General features: G+C 38.1%; 1 protein-coding gene across 1 annotated transcript in view; it reads right to left on the bottom strand.

Annotated features, from left to right (window-relative positions):
- The window catches only part of CPS1 (carbamoyl-phosphate synthase 1), a 138,499-nt gene that overhangs the window by 4,731 nt on the left and 106,929 nt on the right, over window positions 1-26,839 (bottom strand). The window contains exons 29-34 of the mRNA XM_062191022.1: window positions 22,056-22,133; window positions 18,451-18,558; window positions 16,311-16,400; window positions 14,801-14,971; window positions 12,331-12,405; window positions 8,913-9,011 (exon numbers count right to left, since the gene is read on the bottom strand). Coding sequence (XP_062047006.1) covers window positions 8,913-9,011; window positions 12,331-12,405; window positions 14,801-14,971; window positions 16,311-16,400; window positions 18,451-18,558; window positions 22,056-22,133 — 621 coding nt within the window. The remainder of the gene's footprint in view (window positions 1-8,912; window positions 9,012-12,330; window positions 12,406-14,800; window positions 14,972-16,310; window positions 16,401-18,450; window positions 18,559-22,055; window positions 22,134-26,839) is intronic.

The following is a 26,839-nucleotide window of genomic DNA, read 5'->3' as shown; positions in this document are numbered from 1 at the left end:
CTGTGATTAAAGAATGAAATGGAGTCACTAAATTGCATTAGAAATCCTGGCTCTACTGACCATTAACAGTGTGTGCTGAAAAAAAGTAAAAGCCTTTAAACCTTTAGGTCATTTTTAAATCAGAGATGACAATAGTGTTCTCCACAATTTGCCAACCTGCATTGCCATTAGTAACATAACCTACAATGGAGTTCCCTCATCTGCTACATGGGGATAGTAACAGTATCTGGTATAGGAGCGCTGGGAGTGGTCAATAAGCTAATTATAAGTAAACACTACTAAAGTGCTAGTACTATAGCTTAGCAGTTACTGGCCCATTAATAGTTCTCATAAATGTTAACTATCACATAATTATTATTTTCAGCCTCTCAAAAACTAACTTCTACCCAGCATCTTTGTTTCTAAACCTAGGAGGCAAGAGACCTACAGAGGTGAGACTTGATCCCAGAAAATCCAACTGTTACCAATGCAGCCCAAACCAACTTTCCCTTCTTTATATATGCATTTTACTTCTGTGCAGATTTCCCTAGTATGCAGATTTACTGCTTAGATGTTTTTTTTTTTTTCATGTTTCTGCACTTACTTTTACTTCTTTGAAAAGTAGAGTGACAGAGTAAGACAGAAATAGAAAGGAAATGAGAGAGAGAGAGGCCCATCCTTAAACAGCCAGACCAGGCGAGGACACAGCTAGGAACCAGGAACTCCATCCATATTTCCCACTGGGTGGGAAATTTCCCACATTTTCCCTGGGTGGCAGGGACTCACACATGTGAGTCATCATCTGCTGCCTCCCAGGGTGTGCATTAGCAGGAAGCTGGATCAGAAACAGAGGCAAGACTAGAATCCAGACACTCCAAGATAGATGCAGGTGTCCAGAGTGGCAATTTTAACTTGCAATATGTTTAACAGCCATCCCTCGATATCTTGGTATAGCTCATTGCTGTGTCCTTCCTAGGACCCCAGTTAGACCTGCCTAGCATACAGGTCCTAGCTTCCCTGGACCCTGCCACTTGCCAACAGAGATTCCCAGCCCCTATTCTACCTCTTGTAACCAAGATCTAGTATTTACAAGACCGTGGTTATTGAAAGAAAACAAATATCAAATGCTGACCTTGACCTTATTAATATGAGGATGTAACTGAGCTAAATCAAATATTTAAAATCACATGAGAACAAAAGCATATCCATTCTTCTTTAAATGGGAGCATTTTTGCTCATTAGTTTTGTAAACATTTTTAAATAGATGACATAAGTTGACTACTTAAACAAATATATTGCAATCTGCTTACAAACATGTTAGTGATGGTAGAAACAAATCATGAATATTATCCTATTTCAGAGTCAGAAACTAAGAATTGTGATAACAAAACATGTCAAACTCCTTGCACAATTTTGGTAATGTTCAGTGCAGAAAGCCTCCTAATATTGACTTGTAGAGGCTCTCTGAGAACAGATCTAAATCCCAGGAAAAGGCCCCAAAGACTATGTTCAAATATAAAATTCTTTCAGATTCTGCCCTCTGAATCCCAGAACTGCAGTTTTATGAGAGGAAACTATTGGCAAATAGAAAAGATAAATGCAACTGGATGAATCTCAGCTAAGGCAGGCTCAGAGGTTATTCACAACCGTCTTCTAGAACACGAATTGTAACCATGCCCAGGATAGTAGCTTTCCATTTCTACTTAGGATCAACAAGAACAAATGAGTTTGGATGAAAGAAGCTCATAGCTAGACATAAATATTAAAAAGTACAAATACAAGAAAATAACAGTGATATTCAGACAATTTAATGTGATATGTGGTAGTCTCTTTAAGAATAAGTTATGCAGAATAGAACAATCATATGTTCAAGTTTGCATCCTGTTTGGAAAACATGGGACTGAATTAGATTGCATATTTGAATTCTTCAATATACATGAAGTATGCAAAATTAATTAATCCGTTAAGTACCACTATTTAGGAATATTACATTATGACATTTTGCTAAACACAAAACAGACTTTAATAAACGCCGTATCACATAAGACTTAACAAAAGGTTCCCAACAAATATTTATTGACTGACTGACTGATTTACATATGATTGCTACATTGACAATGCATTGAACTATCTATTCTCAATCTCTTAAACGTAAAAAGTCACTGAGGGGCCAGCATTGTGTCCTAGTGGGTAGAGCTGCCACTGTGACGCTGGCATCCCATATAAATGCCTGTTCATGTCCAGGTGGCTTCATTTCTGATCCAGCTCCCAGCTGGTGTCCTCAGAAAAACAGTAGAAGAAGACCCAAGAGTTTGGGCCCCTTCCACTCATATGGCAGACTTTTTTTCCTTCTTTAAAAAGGAAAAAAAAAAGTCAATGATATGTGATTACAATAAGTAGCACCATGACTTTTATGCTAGTTTCTAAAATGTCATTTCAGAAAGTATAGTGTAGCCGGCGCCACGGCTCACTAGGCTAATCCTCCACCTGCGGCGCCGGCATCCCAGGTTCTAGTCCCGGTTGGGGCGCCGGATTCTGTCCTGGTTGCTCCTCTTCCAGTCCAGCTCTCTGCTGTGGCCCGGGAGTGCAGTGGAGGATGACCCAGGTCCTTGGGCCCTGCACCCGCATGGGAGGCCAGGAGGAAGCACTTGGCTCCTGGCTTCGGATCAGTGCAGCGCACCAGCTGCAACACACCGGCCGTAGCAGCCACTTGGGGGTAGAACCAACGGAAAAAGGAACACCTTTCTCTCTGCCTCTTTCTCTCACTGTCTAACTCTGCCTGTCAAAAAAAAAAAAAAAAGTATAGTGTTTCTCAGACTGTGGTTCCCAGGCCAACAGTGTCAGTGTCACCTGTGAATCTGTTTAAAATATGAAAATGTGGGCCCCACCCCAGATCAAGAATTAGTAACTCCAGGAGGGGATCCAAGAAATCTATAGCTTCATAAACCCTACAGGTGCTTCTGATGCAGGCTTAAAATTAATAATGGGAGGACATAGAGAGTAACAAATGGATACTTCACTCATTGTAATTCAAGGTCAAAACGCATTAACTTTGGCTAAAGTCACAATGAAAAATGTTGAGGGAGGAGTACTAGAATGTAATATTTTTTTCTTCATTGTTTTAAAGTAAAATAAGTCAGCAAGTCCTCCAAGACCTGTAGATAACAGGCAGAACCTCATTATGGAGCTGTTTCATGCCATCCCCCAAGTGGAAAAGATAAATATCCGACATGACAGTATTGGCAGTTCCCAGCCAGGGAACTAGTCTGCCTTCTGGTCTAGGGTGTTGGCTTCCATAAGCACATTATAAACTCCTATCAAACATGTATTGAACACTTGTGACACATAAAACAGCCTCTCTACAAAAAGAAATTACAGCTGTCAGCTTGCATCTGAGTAGCCTCAGATTTAAAAGCTGATTGAAAATACCTGTATAAGAAGCCGTTTGTTACTAAAGGTGAAAAGTACAAGCTGATTTATTCTTGTAGAAATGTTTATAAGGAAGGGAATCCTTTAAAATGAAATATATATATATATTTCCTCCAGTGATTATTTTTCACATTAATCCAAGTTCTGGCTACAGAAAAGAAAGCCAAGTTAATGCTTTGTGATGCCTGAGGAGTCTACAGGGGCGTCTGGATTGACAACTCTATGGTTGTCCCTAACGATTCCATATTGAAGACGAAAGGTTATTCATGTCACTTGGAGTTGTCTTTTCAAATAAAATGCTTGCTTTGTGTTTCTGAGCAAGGCTGAAAACGCAGATGTCAGGTGGGTGCTTGCCACTCCACGAGCATCACTGAATAGCCCAATCAGATGGCAAAAGGAAGTGAGTGCTCTTGATCTACTCTAGAGCAAATCAGTTATTGTTAGCGATGTTCCAGAAAACTTCAAAACAAGGCAGACTGCCTATACATAGCAGCTAAAAATAAGTTGTTATGAAATCAAAGGGAGCTGGAACCACTGCAGGGAGATCAAGGATGATTGTGTTGCCACATAAACCTGCTTTGTGCCCTTATTAACAATAGAAATGCCTTGATATGCAGAAAACCTTTTGGTAGAAACGCAAGACATGTTAAGTTGACAAGGATCCTGGGACAAAATCTAAACCTCCATTCTTTTGCCTCTTAAGTCCTAGTTAATATTGATGTTATGCATTTTTAAAATTTCCCAGGTAATTTAACACTTGGGATTTAACATGGCAGGAGTGGAGGGACATTAAAAAAAAAAAAAAAAAGCCTGAATGTGAAAATGATTAGAGTGAGGAAGAGAGAGAAATAATAATTTGGTGCACAAACATAGTATACTTACTAAATTTTGATAACTGGTTGACATTTGTTAGTAGTAAAAGCTTTTTTAAAATGTTTATTCAGCTTCTAAAAATAATTACAAATATTGCCTGACTGAGTCTCTTTTCCTATTACTCCATATTTCTTCAGTTTTCTCTTGCAACCTGTTATGCAAAATTAATGAGTTAAGGTATCCACATCAAATCCTCCAGCTCCTAACAGACACTGGGTCAGGGTCAGAAAGTATAGAAAAAAACAAGACCGTGAGGTCAGCATGGTGGCACAGCAGATAAAGGTGCCGCCTGAGTGCCAGCATCCTGTATGGGCCCTGATTCAAGTCCCAGCTGTTCCACCTGCTAATGCACCTGAGAAAGCAGCAGAGGATGGCCCAAGTACTTGGGTCTCTGCACCTACATGGAAGACCTGGGGGAAGCTCCTGGCTCCTGGCTTTGGATCTGCTTAGCTCCAGCTGTTGTAGCCATTTGGGGAGTGAACCAGTGCATGGAAGATCTTTCTCTGTCTCTGCTTCTGCCTCTCTGTAACTCTGACTTTCAAATAAATAAATAAGTCTTAAAATTTTTTTAAAAAGACCTTTAACTCAAAAAAATGGGATAGATATTGATCTCTGTCCTCGTTCATATGTGAATAAGAAAAACAAATTAACTAAAATAGTACTAATTGTCAATGTCATTCTGTCAGTAAATTTCACATAACCTCATAGTAAATAGATTATTACTCTAAGAAATCAAAAATACAGTGAGGACTTCCTCTCTCAGAACTTCATCACATAATTCACCCTCAACTAGATGTCTTCCACTGTATTTCTAGCACTAATCTCTATTTATGAGAGGTCTTCATAAGGTTTGCAGAACATGTATATTATGAAAAACTATGAATTGATTTGAAAAATGTTTGCACCAATATAAGCTTATCTTTTAATTTCATTTTTCCATGAATATTTTGAAATACACCCATAGATTGCCATACATTATGTCCTTTCTAGTTGTAGCTTTACATACTTGAACAAGTTTATGAGTTCTTCTGACCAAGGAGGATTATGTTAAATAAAATGCTTTTATAAAAGTACAATGTTACCCTGAAGGATAAAATCCTAACCACTTTATCAGCAGATGCTATGAAGCTTTGTAAAAGCTTGAGATTAGATTTGGATTTGTTTAACTATGAAGATATCCAGTGATTTTACAGCAATTACCTCTCTAGTTAGTATATTCTGCTTTATTTTCAGTTCAATTTATCTAAGCATTTTTTTTTTAAATTTTTTGACAGGCAGAGTGGATAGTGAGAGAGAGAGACAGAGAGAAAGGTCTTCCTTTTTGCCGTTGGTTCACCCTCCAATGGCTGCCGCGGTAGGCGCGCTGCGGCCAGCGCACTGCGCTGTTCCGATGGCAGGAGCCAGGTGCTTCTCCTGGTCTCCCATGGGGTGCAGGGCCCAAGCACTTGGGCCATCCTCCACTGCACTCCCTGGCCACAGCAGAGAGCTGGCCTGGAAGAGGGGCAACCGGGACAGGATCGGTGCCCTGACCGGGACTAGAACCCGGTGTGCCGGCGCCGCAAGGCGGAGGATTAGCCTGTTAAGCCACGGCGCCGGCCAATTTATCTAAGCATTTTTAAAATCTCTATGAATGGACATCTTTTATATAATGATGGAAAAGTTCCGCATTAACTGTCGAGGATGGCAAGATCCCCTTGCCTCCTGTCTAAAATAGGCCTGAAAACTGATTCTTATTTATTCCTAAAGGCTTGGAGTCTTGTTCCTTAATTTTGCCACAACTATAAGCATTTTGTCAAGTATGACGTTATTAAATATTTCTTTAGTCTTTGACCTTGTCATTCAAATATATACATTTTTAATTGTCAACATTGTGCACTCATGTACAGAGTGAGTGGTTCTTTGCAACAAATTATGAAGCTGCTGGAACACTGACTTCTTAAAAACAATAAGAATGTATTGAGAAGTAAAACTTCAATAGCCAGATCCTTTCTGCTTTAAGAAAACTCCTTTTCCCTATAAAACCCTTTCTTCCTACAAAGCAAAATTCTGTTCACTGATGCCAAAATCACACAAATACTTCACAGGGATCAAATTAATTTTGCCTCACATTCCCCTGCAGCACTAGAACCAAACAAAGCACAATTTTATACATCACTGCCTTCCTAATCTGGTATTTTAAATGTTAGCACTATTATGATTAGTTGTGAAGAGGAGAACTAAGGGCATGGTCTCCTCTGAATGCCCCCAGGTCTCACATTAAACTTTAAGCACAACTGGAAGTTGGGCACATAGTTTCTTACTTGGGACTTAATAATACTTAGTACCCACTTATAATGTGATGAGTCTCTCATATGAAGTGATTTGTCTCTAAACTGCCATTAAGCTTCACGATTACAAGTCATCTTGTTAGTCTCCGTTCTGGCTATTCACCACTGACCTTCTAGCACTTTTATGAAGCAAAATCTCAAGTGACTGCTCGCAGAAACTTCTCCAATGCTAGTACGCATACAGTCTCCAGTATCTGTCTTGCTTGTATTAAGACACCCTATAGAGATAGTATCTACAATAATCACCCACTAGGTTGAGAATACCTGGAACTGTTCTAATTATATTTTTATTGATTTTTTTATGTAAGCATGCAGGGTGTGAGTTTATTAAAAGCACAGCAGAGGTGTGATATAATACTATCCATAGTTCTTATAGGGCCCCAGAATTCCTATTATCAAATGAAAGTGAATGACCAGTGGGGAAGCATCTAGTCCTTTTTCAGGGAACTTATAAACAGAACAGAACGTGTGTAAATTCTTGCAAAACTCACTCCAAGGGCTAATAGAATTTTCCAGTCTGCCATTTTACTCCAATATTACATTTTCCTTTTAATAATAAGTCAATAATGCTCTTTTCATTGTATAAGCTGCTTATTTATCAATATCTTGCTCTGTTTTGTCCTAGAAAGTTTATCAAATAATAACATACTAAAAAATTGTCATAATATCTGACTTTCTTAGGTCCACAAATTCACTGCCTATCAAGAACTTCCAACCTGGAATGTCAGGGTGAGAAAATTTCTAAAATAATGCTTCTGTATTCTCTTTTATCCTGACAGTAAGTTTTTTTTTTAAATTAAGGTGAAAAATGTCATGTATTTCATATATATATATAGGTTTAGGAGCATGGAAGTACTTCCCACTGTACCCTCCCTCCCACTCATGATACCACCCTCCCTCCTCCTTCCTTCTTTATTGCTTATTTCAGTTTATTTTGTAACAATAAGATTAACCCTACACTAAGTAACATATTCAACAAATAATAATAATAAAATAAAAAACACTATTCCTAAACAGTAAAGACAGGGGCTAAATAATTATCGAATCTCAAAATTTCAATTCCACTCATATACATTAAATTGCAGGTACTCTGTTAGTTATCACAGATCAAGGCAAAACATATGAATTTTTTTGGACTGGCTTATTTCACTAAGTATAATAATTTCCAGTTGCATCCATTTTTTTGCAGAAGGCAAGATTTCATTTTTTATGGCTGAATAGTATTCCTTCACACACACACACACACACATAATAGCACGATTTCTTTATCTAGTCTTCAGCTGATGAGCATATGGGTTGATTCCATATCTTAACAATTTTGAATTGAGCTGCAATAAACACGGGGATACAGATAACTCCTTGATATGCTGATTTCATTTCATTTGCATACATTCCCAGGAGTGGCATGGCTGGATCTTATGATAGGTCTACATTCAGATTTTTGAGGTATCTCTATACTGTCTTCCACAATGACTGCCACCACCAACAATGGGTTAGAGTACCTTTGTCCCCATATCCTCGCCAGCATATTTTGTTTGCTGATTTCTGTATGATAGCCAATCTAACTTGTGAGGGGTGAGACCTCATGGTGGTTGTGATTTGCATTTCCCTGATGACTAGTGCTGCTGAGCATTTTTTCATGTCTGTTGGCCATTTGAACTCCATTTTTTGAAAAATGCCCATTCAAGTCCTTTGTCTCTGTCTTCATCAGTTTTAAAACCTTGATGTTCAGTAGTCTTTCTGAAGGACTCAATGGAGGGAAGGAAAGAGGAAGAAGCAGTGGCCAGGAGAAGACAGATATGACTTCAGTTTGAGAAATGTTGAATTTGAGACATCTAGATGGAGGTATCCAGAGATTGCTAGAATTATGGGATGGCTGATGGATATTAGATATTATAGACATGGTTAAGTTGGAGACTGAGATAGAAAGAGAGAGAGAGAGAGAGAGAGAGAGAGAGAGAGAGAGAGAATATCCATAGCATAACATATAAAAACACAAAATAAAGGAATAGGAAAGATTCTTTTTTTGAGGTACCCTGAATCCCTATCCCTTTCAGAACAAATACTCTCTCACTACCTATTGTTCTTTCTGTATTTTATTTTATTTTTTTACTGGTTGCTGCAACAGCAGAAAGTAAAACTTTGGGAACAAACAGGAATCAAATATCCATTCTTACTATAAGTCACTATTCGCCTCAGTGGACTGTGAAACAAATCTCATGTTTTTTAAGCATAACAACCTTCTGTTTTCCCAGGCACTCAAAGCATGTGATCATAGGCACACACACAGTCACATCCACATACCTGGATTCCAATCAGGATGCCTTTCTGGGGTATCTTAAATCCGGTGGAAAGCATTGCCTTTAGGAAGGCTGTATGAATACCTTCACCAAAGCAAGCCACCTGTGTGGAATTTAAAGACGAAATAAAATAGAGGAAATAGATAATAGTCAACCACTCTAACCCAATCACAACACAAACAAAAATATAAATGAAAAGAATTTACTCATAGACTCCTTCTCTACATTTTATTGACATTGCTCAAAGACCTTGCAATCTGAATCCAGGGATTAAAAGGCTGGCCAGGGTTGATGTATCTTATGTTTTTAATTAAGCATAATGAATGAATAAGCAATTCTTTCTCTAACCAACAATACTCAGTAGAGCAACAAAATGGATTCTGCTGTGAGTTATTTGTTACAAATCACAGCTTCTGGTCCATAATGTGGTAAGTTTCCAAGTGTTAATAAGACTCATGTTTATGAGAGTTTCTCAGGCATGAAAAGCCAAGAGACTCTGGCAAAAAAAAAAAAAAAAAAAAAAGAAAGAAAGAAAGATCTCTGCGAGTGAGATCCCAGCAGAAAGAACGGGCCATCAAAGAAGGAGGCACCTTTCTCTGAAGGGAGGAGAGAACTTTCACTTTAATTATGGCCTTGTCTAAATAAGATCAGAGTTTGTGAACTCAAGAGGCTTCCATAGCCTTGGCAGCTCATGACAAGAGCCTCGGGTGATTACTGATGTCATAGGTAAGAGTGTCAATTGTTAAATCAACAACGGGAGTCACTGTGCACTTACTCTCCATGTAGGATCTCTGTCCTTAATGTGTTGTACTATGAGAATTAATGGTAAAACTAGTACTCAAACCGTACTCTATACTTTGTGTGTCTGTGTGGGTGCAGTCTGTTGAAATCTTTACTTATTGTATACTAAGTTGATCTTCTGTATATAAAGATAATTGAAAATGAATCTTGATGAAGAATGTGATGGGAGAGGGAGTGGGAGATGGGATGGTTGCAGGTGGGAGGAGGTTATGGGGGGAAAGCTGCTATAATCCAAAAGTTGTACTTTGGAAATTTATATTTATTAAATACAAGTTGAAATAAAAGACTCATGCTTAAATAACACTATATGTCATATATAGTATGCAGCTGTACATGAATTCATAGGTCAGTAGCAGATCAGTTGGTTAGGCATCATTTTATACAGTTTGATGGCCTTCTGAAAAATACAATAATTTCATGAAAATCTCAAAGGAACCTGTAATCTTTTACGATTATTTTCTTAAAATGAACCAAAATACCCCACTACTAGTCCTAAATGCTACAGCCATATATAACAACACAATTCTAAACTAATTCCAAACTAACAATTCCAAACTAACCTACAATGTAATGGAACATAGTGGCTTCATCTAGCATAGCTGTGATACAATATAAACTATAAATGAAGTTGCTACCATAGCTATTGAACAGTGGCCACATCTGAACATGATGAGAATCAGCTCTGCAATGCAAATCATCAATTGGAACAAGTATAGATCCACCATAATAGTAAACAACATTCATGGCTTAAATTCATCCTTTAAGCAAATGACTCCCTTACAGTGCAAGAAAATTCCTCAGGACTACAACCTTCAGTTGAGCACAGATGCATACTGCTTTTTAACCCACAATGAGCATTTTAACCAGTCAAGTTCTAGATAACTAATAAGTAATATTAACCTGTTAATGGGTTAATTAACCAAGTTAATGGGTCTCAATGTCTACTGAGAGGAATTGAGCAATCCTAACCTAAGTGCAACATTGTGTGACATTAAAAGAGATTTCAGCAATTTTGTACAGAATAATGGAACGTAGTCAACTCTTCCACTAAAGATTAGGACTACCAGCCCTACTTTACCTCTAAGAAAATGTTTCTTACTAGGATTAGGGGCTAGAGGTTTCAGCTATCCTACCACAAGCCCCCTTTGAGACTTAAAATGTATCTTTGATGCACAATTGAGATTCCACTAAGTTAGAATTCTTATTTTTATTTCAGGTATGAAACAGACCTTATATCATCACGCTTGAATACAAATCTAACAAAAGAAGTACCTCTTTAATACTTTAAAATAGATACAACAAATGAAAGCTAAATTTCTAATTTTTCTTTTCATATTTTTCATATTTCAACAACTCCAATAATGGATTATTGAGGTTAATATTACGTCTTAGTTATCCAGAACTTGACTGGTTAAAATGCTCATTGTGGGTTAAAAAAACAGCATGCATCTGTGCTCAACTGAAGGTTGTAGTCCTGAGGAGTTTTCTTGCGCTGAAGATAAATTCGCCTCACAAGAGAAAACAGATGGCATCAGGGGAAATATTTTCCTCCTTATTCTGAACTCCAGGCCAACTGAAAACACAGCCAGTTACTAGTAACCATGGGTTCAAGAAGAACCTAAAGAAAGCCACTTTATAGTGCCTGGAAATGAAATGTTGTATACTCATTTTAAAGTTGGGTTTTCTTGCCTATTAATTTAAAAGAAGCAACAAAAGTTCTAAGAGTCCCCCTTCCTACGAGTCCAAATACAAACAGGATGTATATTTGTTCTTCACTGCCCGCATTTTGTCAGGCTTGGCTTCTCCTCACAGATCTTGCTTGTAACCAGGCAACCATATAAAATATCATGTATTTGTTGCAATTAAATATTTTCCACTTTCGGGTTTTTCTTAGTACCAAGAGGAAACCATGACACCGCCTGGTCTGATGTTGCCACTCCAATGTGCACTGATGAGAATCTGAAGGTTGCACACGTCTGTCAAGGGCTAGGTGATTCATAAAATGTCCTGACATTGACATGTAGAGAACTTTCTAGAATCTGACAGCTTTCTACAGAAACACATTTCACATTCTTAAAGAAACCTTCAGCAGATACAGTACCAATACAAGTGAACAGGGACATCCAGTGGCCAGTTCCATTATAGTTTTTAGATAATCCTCAAGAGGTTAAGATTGCTTTACACGATCCTGCCTCTATCTGAAGGTTCCACAATATTTACACCTATGATCTTTCTAATGCAGCCATTCAACACATTGCTAGTAAAAATTCAAAGATCTAATTTCCATGGTAACAAGGTGGAGGAATGAGGTGCTATTACAGACTTGAGGACTTTAAAGTAAAAAGAAAGACAAGAAGAGATTTATGTAGATGTTTAGGGATTTATTTGAAAGGAATACATGAATTATATTCCCATGTTAAAATATAAATGAAAATTTAGATTCTGTTCTAAAGAAGTAATTTTTTTTCTTCGCCATAAAATTCTTAAGGCCTTTGAGATTTAACTGATAGAATTTTGTGTTCCCTTACTACTTACTAGTCTACTTACTTTACTAAGATTGTAAAACCAAAGATTTCAAAGTAGATTTAGTGAAAATATTCATGGATTATTAACCCACTTACCTCTCCAGTGGAAGCCATCTCACATCTCAGAATGGGGTCAGCATCCCTCAGCCGGGGCCAGGAAAACATTGGAGCCTGTCAGAAATAACAGGAAGGAAAAATACAAGAGAGAAACATATAAGAAGCAGAAAATAAGAAAAATATACTTAGTGAATCATCTCTCACAAGATCCATTTAGGCTATGTTAGACACGTAAGAAATCTCTTTGGTCCAAGCATTTGATTTGAAAAATAGCTTTAAAATAGTGTTCCAAGAAATTCCTGAGCTCTTGGCTAAAATCTTGGATTAAATAATCACAAATTATGTCTGTAAATAGGGCCCCTGTGACCAGTCTAGACTAGTGTTCCTAATCTGCCCTACACATATTCTTATTGGAATGATTTCAAACAAAGTCTATTGGGCATTGGACTCCCCAAATACAGAGTTCAAACGCATTTTTTTTTTCTTTGATAGTATTTTGGAACATTCCTCTTTTCATTATGATTATTTGAACTTGCAACAAGTCACCTTGCCAGAAACGGCTGTCTGTAAGCTGACTTCTGAGACATTAAACTGCTGTTGACACCTCTTAAAGCTTTGAAAAACACTCTGTTTGAGACACTTTTTCCCAGAACTTTCCTATGAACTAAAGCATGGGAGTGACTCTTTTACATTTATTTTATCAGTGCAATTCACAAAGAACCAAGTTCTTATTTCTTGCATATGTCCGTTTATCTGGTCTAGACTATTCTTGTATTGATTCTGGCACTCCTCAGAGTTGTCATGGGAATTCTAGCTTAAGTTCATTTCACTGAGTCATCTCAGTCAAGGTATTATATATTCTTGTCTCCAGATTCCCTATCCCTCCATCTGTTGATACCCATTGCTTCACTAGGGCTATTAAGATTGATAATAAAAAGATGACCTTAAAAATTCAAGATTTATATACAATGATAACTAGGAAAGAAGTAAGTTGGAAGATGGAGGACATTTCAAAAAATGTATGTCCACCCATCACTATCACTTTCAGTGGTAAATTATGTCAGTATGAAGGTACATCAAGATTGTGGAAAACAGATTCAAAAGATAAGTTTGTTTTGGTGCAACAAATTTTTGAAATCAATGCATATGAAGTGCCTCCAAAAGCTAATAGAAAAAAGCATGTTATTCAAAGCTAAGCATAGATTTTAATTTTTTTGCACCAAAACAAGCTATCTTTTAATTCTATTTTCTATAAAAGATTTGAATTACTTTTTTCATATCAATTTAGAAGAAAAATTAAGAAGTATATATCCTTCTGTCTATAAATAAAGAAAAATGAATTTAAAGTTCATATTTAAAATCTTCATTAGACAATTATGTTTCAGTGTCTACAACCTATTGGTCTCAAAGAAACAAAAAATACTACATATCCCTTTTAAGAGCATTAACAATTTATGTTTGTGTCATAGTCTCTAGGAATAAAATACCACCCTAGCCATACCATAAAACATGACATTCTATCTCATTGTGTTGTAACCCATGGCATCCTAAATTATCAACTTAAGGAAGATTGATAACCTTTTTTCATTCATAGCTTCAAGGAAAAATATCCACTATGAAAGTAAGAAGTTAGCCATAGCACAATTATGGCTGAGGTCACTTAAACATAGAATTAGAAACTTTTTGAAGGCATTAGAAATATGTTCCCCAAATATATCACACAATATAAATCAATTTCACTGGATGCTTCATCTAAAAAAATCAAATATATCTATATAATAGCTCATTATCCCAGTGCCTTTCCAGTGGAGTAATTAGAGGTTAAAGTTCACCATGCAGAAGCCAATCAGATAAAAGCAGCTTCAAAAAGCACACACACACACACATAATTTAACATATATAATTTAATCAAAGTATTAATTTTATATACATATACACATGAAATCAGTGAACTATCTTTACATTTTTCTGGTCACTTTACATTTGATAAATCTATCATCAAATTGATAACCTCTTAAAGCACCACTATTCAAAGAAACTTCTATTTCCATTTTTCATAGAAAAATTGTGTCACTGAGGAAACTATAAGCTAAACAAAGGCAGCCAAGATAGTAGGAATTTTACCAAACCCTAATTACAGCAACTTTCACAAGTGTTACTTATTTGTGAAGACTTGGCACAATTCAAGGCTTATCCTAACAAAATATTCCAGAATTTCTGTTTACCAACTAAACTAGCACCATCGTATGTCAGTTTTACAACCATTGCTTATACATCTTTTTTAGTTGGTTTTGAAGCCATGCAATTCTAAGTGATTTTTTAAATTTTTTGAAATATGCATAATTTTCATAAAGTTGCCCAAGGATAATTTCATTGTATTATTTTGAAAGGAAATATAAGTTCTCAATTTAGCACTTTAGTTAGAAGTCACATAAGATTTTTGATCAAATTTGTGCCTTTAATTTCACTGGCCTTTATAAAATGATTTACAGATTTTTGAAAATGTTACCTTAATTGCGACATAGTCAGCAGGAATTATGGGATTCTCCAGTGTTGGAAGATATTTCTCATCAATGTTTTCTCCAATCATCACTTTAGTGGCTACATCAATGAAGTCTACCCCAAGAGTCTTGGAAACAAAGGGGAAGGATCGAGAAGCTCTCAGGTTGCACTCAATCACCTTACAAGATAAAATTCAAAAGAAGAATAATGATGAGAGCCAGTAACAATAATATTAATAGTCTCTTTGCCATTGGATACTGGCTATTATTAACTGGTGACCAGTTCTTGTTTTTGCTATCGCACTTGTCTCTGCACTGCTTGGACTTTTTCTAAATGGTTGGCTTTAAGTCAGTATCTTTGTACTCTGACTTTGATCCATCCCTTTTCCCTAATCCCCTTCCTACATACAGCCAACAGATTTAGCATAATGTACAGCTCAGATAACACACCTACTGAAGAGCCTTCCTTGGATTTCCACTGGGATCAAACTTAGTCCCTGTAGGTCCTCTATCCTCTTGCCTCAACATACGTTTCTTTCTTGTCTTTCTCTCAACACTCATTCTCTCTTGTCACTTTCCTGGCCCCATTATTACATTCCAATTTTATTTTCTATTATTTATCTAGAAAAATGATCTCACCATCTCCTAAAATGTGCTGTTCTTCACTTAGAATATGATATTCTGTATATTATATTGTCAATACTTTCTTCAAATTGTCAAATCCTAGATATTCTATAAAGTCTAGAGTACCATACAAATCTTCTTTGAAGTCTTTAATGATCCACTGCAGACCAGGCACATGATATTCCAAAAAGTATTCACATAAATGAATGCACACACTAGCAAATATAATCTCTTTATTCTATAACTCCTATAGCATTTCATTTGTACAACCCATCTAGCAGGTACTATACCTTATATTTATCTACAAATTTCTCTTCCTCTTATTCCTCATTCAATTAAAAGGTCTTTCAGAGTACAGACTGAGCTTTATATGTCTTCATAGCCACCATATGACTGCATTGAAAGTGGTGCATAACTATTGGTTGCTAATTGGTTAAAGTAAATGGACTAAATTAATTAAGACTAATCTTATTGATTTAAATTAAGTATTTTTTTTTCTTGCAGATGGTATCTAAAACAGCTTTCTTCTCAGGGTAAGGGGTAAAGCAGAACTTTGGTACATATAATTTATGACTACACAACACATTGAATTTAGTTGAAGACATGCATGATATCTATCTAGAGTATACTGTGAATGGCATACAGCGATCTTCATTCCAGTGGATCAGAGTGCTTTATAAAGCTGTGGCTGACATATTAGTGACACCAAGAGGCTGTGCCTTTCAACAAGGCAGACATTATATGCTGTAAAACATCCCACATTCAGACATGAACCTCTGCAGGGGTCCCACTTGTTCTGTGGCTGGTGTTCACAAAGAAGATTACAAGAGGAACACAAACCAAAATACCCTAACACAGTGGCAATGTCCTCTCAAGCACCTTGGCATTTCTTACCAAGACATCATTTCCTTTGACAAGGAACTGGACGTTGAATGGGCCAGAAATGGCAAAAGCTTTTGCGATCTTTCTGGTAGCATCCTTCACCTATAGCAAAAGGACAATGACATAGAGCTGAAGAGCATAAAAAACAAACAGAAAGGTACAGCCCCTTACATTTAGATTGTTTTCATTTCTCTTTACATAAAATCACACATACATTAATAAGAATAAGAATAAAAATAAGGATAAGAATAAGAATAATAGCAGGTAGCACCATTAGGCTTCTAGTAACAGAATAATAATATGTACTAAAAATAATCACAGCAAGATAACAGGAGAAAGAATAAATAATTTTATAAGATTATCTCTCTGCCAAATGCCCACACCTACCTACAATTATGTACCCGTGTTTTTCTTTGAGGACAAAATAGAATCCTTTCTGTCTAGTTGCCACAGCACCAGAAACCGCCATCCAAACTCTATATCAATCTAATGACCTACCTGCTGAGAGGTGCAGACCCTGAAATTACATGCTACTGCAAAGAGACCAGGGAGATTTCCTTTATGTTGCTTTTCTGTTGCCCTAAACTCTACAAGGGTAGCTATTATGGTCAGAAGGAAATGGTGTTTCCCTGCAGGGAGGCCCTGAATGTCTGCATGCCACATATAGGAATGCCTGTATCCAACCAAAGCCAGGAGGTTCTTATGCCAAGAGGGGGCACTGATTACAAGAAGCAAGAGATCCTCACACGTTATACTTACAAGAGTTGTTCAGCAGCTTAATTGAGTATAAAACAAAGTAGAGTCTGTAGGACACTGAGTTCTGAGAGATTTGGAAAAATCTGAGTTCTTGAGGTCATGTCTCCTGACATGAGAAACTGAAATACTAGACATTTGAAATCTGGGATCTTTCTTCTTTTACGCTGCTGGTATTACAAAATCCTGCTCCCTCTACCTTTGGGAACAAAGCAAGACCTTCTGAATGCAGTCCAGTTTACAGCCAGCAAGACATGCCTGCATGGAATCCAATGACAGGATCATTGCAAATGCTTTCTGTAAAAACTGGTTTGGCTTCACATACCTGAAGATTACTAGAACATTCTCAAAGATTATTTAAAATTAAAGGCTCTGATGGACACCTTACTCTGCGCATTGAGTACTGAGGCAAAGTCAAATTTTATGGCAAGTTATTTTAAGGAGTGGCTCTCAAAGAGAGGTTGAAGAAGACATTTCAAAAAGTGTTGGTTTGAGACGAGGATAAGTGCAGAGTGAAAGCATAGGCTCAAGAAAGGTCTCAAGTGACTGCTACACAGCTGTTTGATCACTCCTGAGAAGCACTGGTTTTCATGCTGCTTACCTGAAAATGGTTCTTGAATGCATACTCACCAGCTGTGATAATCCTCTAAATGTGGTCCCTAGACCAGCAGCAAAAGCTAAGAATTTGTTAAAAGTACAAATCTAAGGGGTGGCATTGTGGCCTAGCTGGTAAAACCGTGACAATGGCATCCCATAGGGTGCTGATTTGTTTTGCGGTTGCTCCATTTTCAATCCAGCTGCCTGCTAGTGGCCTGAGAAAGCAGCGGAGTATGTTCTGGGTGCTTGGGTCCCTGTATTCAAGTGGGATACCCAGAAGAAGCTCATGGCTTCAGCCAAGTCCAGCCCTGGCTGTTGCATCCATCTGAGGAGTTAACCAGTGGATGGAAGACATCTGTTTCTCTCTCTCTGTTTCTTTCTCTCTCTCTTTCTCACTCTCTCTCTCTCTTTCTCTGCAACCCTGACTTTCAAATAACTTCTTTTAATAAATACAAATTCTAGGGTCCTACTCAGAACTATGGAATCAGAAACTGGAGGTTAGGTACGGGGGTGTAACCTAGCAATCTGTATTTTAAGAAGCTCCCTGGGTAGTTTTCATGCAGACTAAAGTTTGAGAACCACTGTCCTAGATAGCATACAACCAAAGAGACTCTAGAGAATAGGGAAGGAGATTGCTATCTTTAAAACACTCAGATGACTCAGAGCATGGAAGTCCCCCCACATCATTAAATTTAGCCTGGGGCATGTCTTACATTGCAACCTAGTTTTTTCTTTTCTTTTTTTTAAAAAAAAAAAAAACTATTTTGCTGTTTCCCTTCCACTTTCATTTATAAATGATGACCTTTTCAATGGCTCCTTGGCTGATGGTTTGTGTCGGCAGCATCAGGGTAGCATCACCTGAGTGGACGCCTGCATCTTCCACGTGTTCAGAGATGGCATGGGAGATGACCTGCTCAATAGAAGATTGTAGAAGGAGTTGTCAGGCATCTACTTGAATGAAGCTACTCCTTTACCCATCCGTTTGATTCTAACAGATGCCTGAAGCATTGACCAATTCCTTTGCTGTGTTTCAGATGAGAGTAATAGAAACAGCTGCACACAGACTTCCAGGCCTCCCTGGACAATGACAGATGCCTCCAGGGGCAGCTGAGAGCTTAATGCACTCTTCCCCTGGTTGGCAGGGGTATAAATAACAGGAAAAAAATAGGAAACCAAACCAACTCATATTATCTTATTAGAATGGATAGGAATATTTGGAAGGCATTGCAGATAACTTTATATTTTTTTACACACTACAAAAGATGGGAGAAATGACCATCACAGTAGGTAAAGCGCACGAATACAAAGATTACCTGTGAGAATCTGATCAACAGATCTGTAAATTGAAGTTTAAGTGAGAGACAGAGAGAGGAAAATATTCTTAACCTCTTTAGGAAAAGTAAGAATAAATAACCCAAGTTCAAGTACCTACTTTGTGACTGAGTTAGGATTTTGAAAACTTATCTCTCAGATTCCAATCAATGGTCTCAGTCACTATAAAGTTTTGGAAGTTCATGTTCATGGAAAATGGAATAAAAGATGTTTATTTTGCAAAAGTTTTGAAATCTATGCATAGTTTTTCAAGATATACACCTTTCATGAATTTTTGAAGACACCCACATGTTAATAAAATGTGTGTCTTTGGGAGACAACGAGACTGAGAGTGGGGAAAAATACTTGGGTGGCTGTAAAAGACTTAGATACATTGCATAGAAGATTCACATATCAAATTTTTAAATTACTTAATACTGAGTGATTTTTAAGTCTACATCTTTCTGTTGTCACTTCTGAGTTCTGTGACCTGGACAAGGTGATTAACTTGCTTAGTCTTAGTTTTTAATAAAATGGGATCAACTGTGCCACCTGTGTCATAGAATAAAATGATAAAAGAGAATACAAATAAAATATTTGGTTTGATACTTGATACATAATAAGAGCTCAATTATTTTTTGGTACGGTGTCTACAAAAGGGGCAAAATGGTCCTACTAAGTTCGGACACAATCACAATATATTTGAAATACTGCACTCATTTCTGAGAATGACAATTTAAAAATTACATGAATAATCTGGCAGATTTCCAAAGAAAGGAGGAGAGGCTAATGTGCCATGGTCAATATGTGAGAGACGTTTTGGGCAAGCTCATAAACTGCCATTCCAGAGCCAAAAGAAGCCAACTGACCAGCATTCTTTACAGCACAGTAATTTAAAACATACAAATGATAGGATAGGCTTTGATTCTAGCAGTTAAGACAGGGGTTAAGTCTAGCAGTTAAGACATGAGTCTAGGTGCCGGCGCTGTGGCGCAGCGGGATAAAGCCCTGGCCTAAAGCGCCGGCATCCCATATGGGCACCGGTTCTAGTCCTGGCTGCTCCTCTTCTGATCCAGCTCTCTGCTACGGCCTGGGAAAGCAGTACAAGATGTCCCAAGTCCTTGGGCCCTGAACCCATGTGGGAGACCTGGAGGAAGGTCCTGGCTCCTGGCTTTGGATCGGCACAGCTTTGGCTGTTGTAGCCAACTGGGGAGTGAACCAGTGAATGGAGAACCTTCTCTCTGTCTCTACCTCTCTCTTTGTAACACTGTCTTTCAAATAAATAAAATAAATCTTAAAAAAAGACATGAGTCTAGCAGTTAAGAAAGCAACTCCCATATTGGAATACTTGGGTTCCATACTCAGTTCTGGTTCCTGATTCCAGCTTCCTGCTAGTGCAGACTCTAGAGTCTCTGATGTTCAAATGACTGGGTTCCAGCCACCCATGAGAGATCTGGACTGAGTTCTTGGCTCACAGTTTTGGCTCCTGGCCCTGGCCATTGTGGCATTTGGGGGATGAATCAGAGGAAAAAACGCTCTCTAATAAATAATTTTTAAAATTATTTTTAAAAGTACGAAAGTGTCGAGGCTAGTCTTTTATTCCCCATTCCCATATAAGTATAATCACATTCTTCTTGCTTTATATCACAATTTTTAAACACTTAAATTATTTTTTAAAGGGAAAGATTAAATTTATTTTCTTAAACTTAAGAGGTCAGAGCTGAGATTTCCAGGGAAGAGATGGTTGGCTCTGGATAGCACCGGGGCTGGTGCTGTGACATAGTAGGTTAAGCATCCACCTGAGGCACTGGCATCCCATATGGGTGCCAGTTTGAATCCTGGCTGCTCCACTTCCTATCCAGCTCCTGCTCATGGCCTGAGAAAGCAATAGAAGATGGCCCAAGTGCTTGGGCCTCTGTACCCACTTGGGAGACCAGGAAGAAGCTCCTGCCTCCTGGTTTTGGATCTGCCCAGCTCCTGCCATTGTAGCCTTTTGGGAAGTTAACCAGCGGATGGGAGATTTCCCTCTCTGTCTCTTCCTCTCTCTCCCTCTCTGTCTGTAACTCTGCCTCTCAAGTAAATAAACAAATTTTTAAAAAAATATAAAGAATACCTAAGTTGTCCAAGACAAAAAAGAAAAAACTACAATATTAAATCTTACCACATATTGTATTCTATAGAAAATCCAACAGATAGCCACATTCCAGGTATACTATAAAGAAAAATCCCTGTCCTTAGGGTTTGGAGGCTGGAATAAATTTTCTGAAAGACTTTTAAACTCAAGATTATATGATTTTATGGTAAGTAAACACTATTACTACCTAAAAAGAAAAAAAAATCTATGCTGAATTGTTATTCTGGAAAAAGAAAAAGATTTAACATCTACCGTAGTGTTTTGGGGTATTGCAATATAGAAGATAAATGCTAATTTTTAATAATTTTTTCTTAAAGCAAATAAAATGGCATGGACTCCTAAAACATAACTTCCTATATTTCAAGGTAAGTCACAAAAGCTTTATTAACACAACCAGCAAACTAAAGTAGAGCATTCTTCACATTTTCATTTCTCTCTGAAGTTAGAGGCTGTCATTGTATTCACAATATAAGATGTGATACGGTAAGCCAATTTTATGTTATTATCCTTACCCACCCTACTCTGTTTAGTTTTGCCTTTATTAGCTCAATAAAAGGGGGGATGGTGGAAAATGAAGAGAGAAGACAAACCAGGAATTCAATTAGAAACTTCAGAAAGAAAAGTATTGGATGTTTTTATATCTACCGAAACATAAAAGGAAAACCACAGACAAAAGAAAATGAGAGGATCTATTCAGAAAAAATGATGAGTACAGGGTAATAATTAATTTTGAATATCATCAAAGAGAAATTCTAACAGTACTCAACACAGGAAATATGATACCCATGACATACTGGCTGAATTGACAGTGAATTTTAATTTTTTTTGACTGAACAGCTTCTCCAATATTATTGGAGACTTGTTTTATAGAAGTCATGATCGTAACCTGCAAACGTTTCAAGATTGCTAAGAAGATAAATGATGGGAAGAAAAGAACGGGGAAATAAGGATAAAGCACTTACCCTTCCATCTTTGCCTACAGCATCCATTTCCACTTCTCGGGCTCCTTCAATAAATTTCGTCAACACCACTGGGTGCTCCTGTTACCAAGGGAAACAGAAGAGCAGAACTTTTAGCTGAAATCATGTGCATGGTGTCAAGTGAGTTATGTACCTTAAGTAAATATCAGGGGTATATTTGAAAAAATTGTAAGGATAAATATGCATATAAATGCATTAGGCAATCTGTTTTGTAGGTCATTCCGTGCTTATAGTGAGGCAGGGTCTTTCTTCAACTTTGAGGCTCAGTACACTGAACTTAAGTTCTGAGATCTAAAATAAAATCTCCAATCCCAGTTAAAGAGGGAGCCAGGGAGAAAGCACAATGACTCGTCCTTCACTGACCAGAATAATGAAATATATTATATTTAATGAAATAATGAAAAATATTTCTTTACACTATCTATAATCATATATTGTTATTTGTGCAGGTAGTGTTTTCCCTCTCTACCTCGTCTCTTCTTTTCCAAGCACCACAACTTCCTAAATCAGTTCTCTATGTGAGCTTGTAAAAAGACAGAGTAGCATTTTATTTTGTCTTTCTTAGGTGAAGTTAAATCCTTTGCTTGGCATTGATATGCCCTGTAATATTTCTAGGTGATGACATTTGCAACTGTAAAATCAAAAATATTTCTATGGTGATCATAAAGCATCCTTTGTTTCTTAGCAGTTTTAGGCTTCTTATCATTCTTGAAGGGCTTCCCCCTCAATATGCTTCCACAACCTGACTAGCACTTGATTCTTCCAGGATAAATTGGCTGAAGATCTGCAGGGTCTGGATATCATCTCTTCTATGCCACAGACTCCAGCAACCTGGAGTTCTTGTTATTCTCTGCCTCTCTCTGTGTCTTTTTTGCCACATGTAAACTCGGTTACATCTCTGAAATCTGAACTCATCTTTCAAAATCAACTTCAGGGACCGGCGCTGTGGCATAGTGGGTAAAGCTTAGTGCCTGCATCCATAGGGGTGCCAGTTTGAGTCCCAGCTGCTTCACTTCCAATCTAGCTCCCTGCTATGGCCTGGAAAAGCAGCAGAAGATGGGCCCTAGCACCCGCATGGGAGATCCGGAAGAAGCTCCTGGCTCCTGGCTTCGGATAGGCCCAGCTCTTGCCATTGCGGCCAGTTGGGTTAGTGAACCAGCAGATGGAAGACCTCTCCCTTTCTCTCTCTCTCGCTCTCGCTCTTGCTCTTGCTCTCTGCCTATCCTTCTCTCTTTGTGTAACTGCTTTTCAAATAAATAAATAAATGTAAAAAAAAAAAAACAAAGTCAACTTCAGACGCTGTCTCCTTGCTGGGGCATTCTCCCAACGTATCTTTTTTCCTCTGAATACAGGTCCCTTTTGGCCGTGTTGCGGAATTGCTTATCTTGTGTATACATGTTAAGTTTATTGTATCTCCTTGAATAGAACACTTAAAATAGAATTGAATTTCATGGAAAGGAAAAATAAAGTTTTCTATCATAATGTTTCTTCTTAAAATATTATTAAATTAAAATTATGAAATGTAAATTTTCCTGTTTCTCTTCAAAAACCTATTGAACAGGCAACTATTAGACCAAAGAAACTCTAGAATTGTCTCAATGTCCATTCTCTCTTTTAAAAATATTACATGATTCCTATAGTGATCCTAGTAGTTGAGGGTTGCTGAATATTATGAGAATACTTCAAAGAGTTCATTCAAAATGAAATTAAAAGATAAGGTTATTTTGAAGCAAAGAAATTTGCAATTCATGTCCATGAAAGGTCTTCAAAAAGTTAGTGAAAATATGTATTATGAAAAAAACAGCATATGATGTGTATTTTCCTATCTCATGATGATAATACCATAATTTCAAAAAAAAAAGATAAATTTAATCAGCTGTCAGGTTTTCTAGCCAAGGTTAAGCTAGAGATTCTTGCTCAACTGATTTATTGAGGGGTTTGGAAAAGCAAGATGGAGCAATGGAAAAAGCTAGTATATTTGTGGTCGCAGTAGAAATGGATTCAGCCTTATCATAGGAAACTCTGGAACAGGCTTTGCACTGCAGAATTAAGTCCACCTTAAAGCAAAGGTCAATCATTGCCTAGTGTTTTGAGGATAGGGGTGAGGTAAGGGGCTTTGTCTCTTGATTGACAAGTCTCCACTGTGCCGAGAATAGCTATCAAGAGAAGAGTTTGGCCAGGAGGTGTCACCAGCTACCACAACAGCCAAGAGCTGAGTGCTCCTGCAGACAGCAGGCTCTGGGTAGGACAGCAACAGCACCCACGACTCTGACCCGCTGAAGAAATGTATTAAATAATCCTTTCTGTGATGAGGAAGTAAAGCTCATTACTTTTCAACAGTCAGCAGCATTGTGCACTGCTGGCCCCATGTAACACTTTCTTCTTTGGCATCTACAAACTACATTTTCATGCTTCCGTCTTAGCTTTCTTCATGGTTGTTTCTAGCATTGATCTTGGTCTTCAACTCCAAATCTAAAAAGCCCTTTGCTGGCCGGCACCGCGGCTCACTAGGCTAATCCTCCGCCTTGCGGCGCCAGCACACCGGGTTCTAGTCCCAGTCGGGGCACCGATCCTGTCCCGGTTGCCCCTCTTCCAGGCCAGCTCTCTGCTGTGGCCAGGGAGTGCAGTGGAGGATGGCCCAAGTGCTTGGGCCCTGCACCCCATGGGAGACCAGGAGAAGCACCTGGCTCCTGGCTTCGGATCAGCGCGGTGCGCTGGCCGCAGCGCGCCTACCGTGGCGGCCATTGGAGGGTGAACCAACGGCAAAAGGAAGACCTTTCTCTCTGTCTCTCTCTCACTGTCCACTCTGCCTGTCAAAAAAAAAAAAAAAAAAAAAAAAGCCCTTTGCTTTCAAATTATCTCCACTGGGACTGCTCACAGGCAACTCACATTCAGACATGAAAAATCTGATGTATGATTTCCCCTTTAAAATTTTCTTCTTCTCAAGCATCCCCTATTTCAATAAATGGCACCATCATCCTTCCATTTGTCCAAGGATGACTCAGGAGTCATCCTTTATCCTCTTTCACCCTCCACTTCCATTCATTCACTTTCAGACACATCTTCAAATTTCACTCCATCTTTGCTGTCATTACTCTTATCAAAAGCCATATTTTCTCACCCTGAGTCAAAGCAACACCCCACAAATGTCTGTCTGTGAATTTGGTGTTGACCAAAATTTATGAGGGTAATAATTCACTTTCACTACGTTAACAGTCTGATTTTTTGAAAACAGAAAATATGACTAAAATACAAATTTGTTATAATGGTTCACAAGTTCCTTTTTATCTGGTACCTTTCTACTATATTGTCTTCTCCACCACTATTACAATCAATACTTCCCACCATATTTGGTGTCCTAGAAATATAAGGAATGCTGTAACAGTATCTAGGAATGCCACCTTCTTTCTCACCCTCAGGCCCTTACTAATGGTGTTTCTTACTTTTTTATCATACCCACAATGTAATTCATTCACCTAAGAAACTCTGAATCAACCATCAGAAACAAATTTAAAAGCTCTTTCTCATGGACTGCCTCCAAGATTTTTCTATTCTCCCTTGAAATATGGTATTTTCTCCATTGTAATGTTCTTTGCCTCTCAAATTTAATTGTAATTGGATGTCTATTATTCCTAACAAAGTTATTTGTGAGAGCAGAGATTATATGTATCTTTTCATGAGTGTAATTCCTACTAATGAGAACAATGTCAATAGATAGTATGTGCCATTTATGAATGAATTCATAAATAGATGAATAATTGATAGGGGCTGGCATAACTCTCCCAATAAATGCAGTTTTATACGGCTTTAAAAGTGTTTTTTAAAATAACTAAGTATATTGACTTGAGTATCACAGATTCTGCTGTAGTTTGATAGGGACATTTAAATGAGAAAATATTCAATCAGCACTACTTTATTATAAAATATCATGTTCATGTTCTATTTGCATGCTAACAGGAATTCTACTAAGTATTCCACTGAATAGAGGTCCAGTGTTCCAGGCAGAAAAGAGACCCACATAAGACCAGTTGGGCCGGCGCCGTGGCTCACTAGGCTAATCCTCCGCCTTGCGGCGCCGGCACACCGGGTTCTAGTCCCGGTCGGGGCACCGATCCTGTCCCGGTTGCCCCTCTTCCAGGCCAGCTCTCTGCTGTGGCCAGGGAGTGCAGTGGAGGATGGCCCAAGTGTTTGGGCTCTGCACCCCATGGGAGACCAGGATAAGCACCTGGCTCCTGCCATCGGAACAGCGCGGTGCGCCGGCCGCAGCGCGCTACCGCGGCGGCCATTAGAGGGTGAACCAACAGCAAAAGGAAGACCTTTCTCTCTGTCTCTCTCTCACTGTCCACTCTGCCTGTCAAAAAAAAAAAAAAAAAGACCAGTTGGGTATAATTGCTGGCTTCCCAAAGTGGGAGCATGGCAGGACCCCTGGCAGGGAATAGGTTAAAGGAGAGGATAGTTGGTGCTTAACTGCAGAGCATAGTAATGAAAACTAGATTATTTGAGAGAATGCTGCCTGTTATCCAAGTTGTACACATATTCACTTGGTTTTCTTTTTTAACACGCTTTACTATTCTCGCTTTTTACTACTTGTTCACTTTCTTCACTGCTCAAGAAACCTTGGGTTGCAGCTGTCATACAGAATAGGGATCTGGTTTTCAAGTGTACAGGGACAATCTATACTCTCTATTGCTTTTGAGATGCCTCTGATTTTACTCTCCAGCTCCTTCTGAATTCCACTTGCCTAACATCGAACTCTTCTCTAGGAC

This window comes from Lepus europaeus, chromosome 1, assembly GCF_033115175.1.
Source record: "Lepus europaeus isolate LE1 chromosome 1, mLepTim1.pri, whole genome shotgun sequence".
NCBI classification, from domain to species: domain Eukaryota; kingdom Metazoa; phylum Chordata; class Mammalia; order Lagomorpha; family Leporidae; genus Lepus; species Lepus europaeus.
This window is presented reverse-complemented; position numbering and strand designations above follow the sequence as displayed.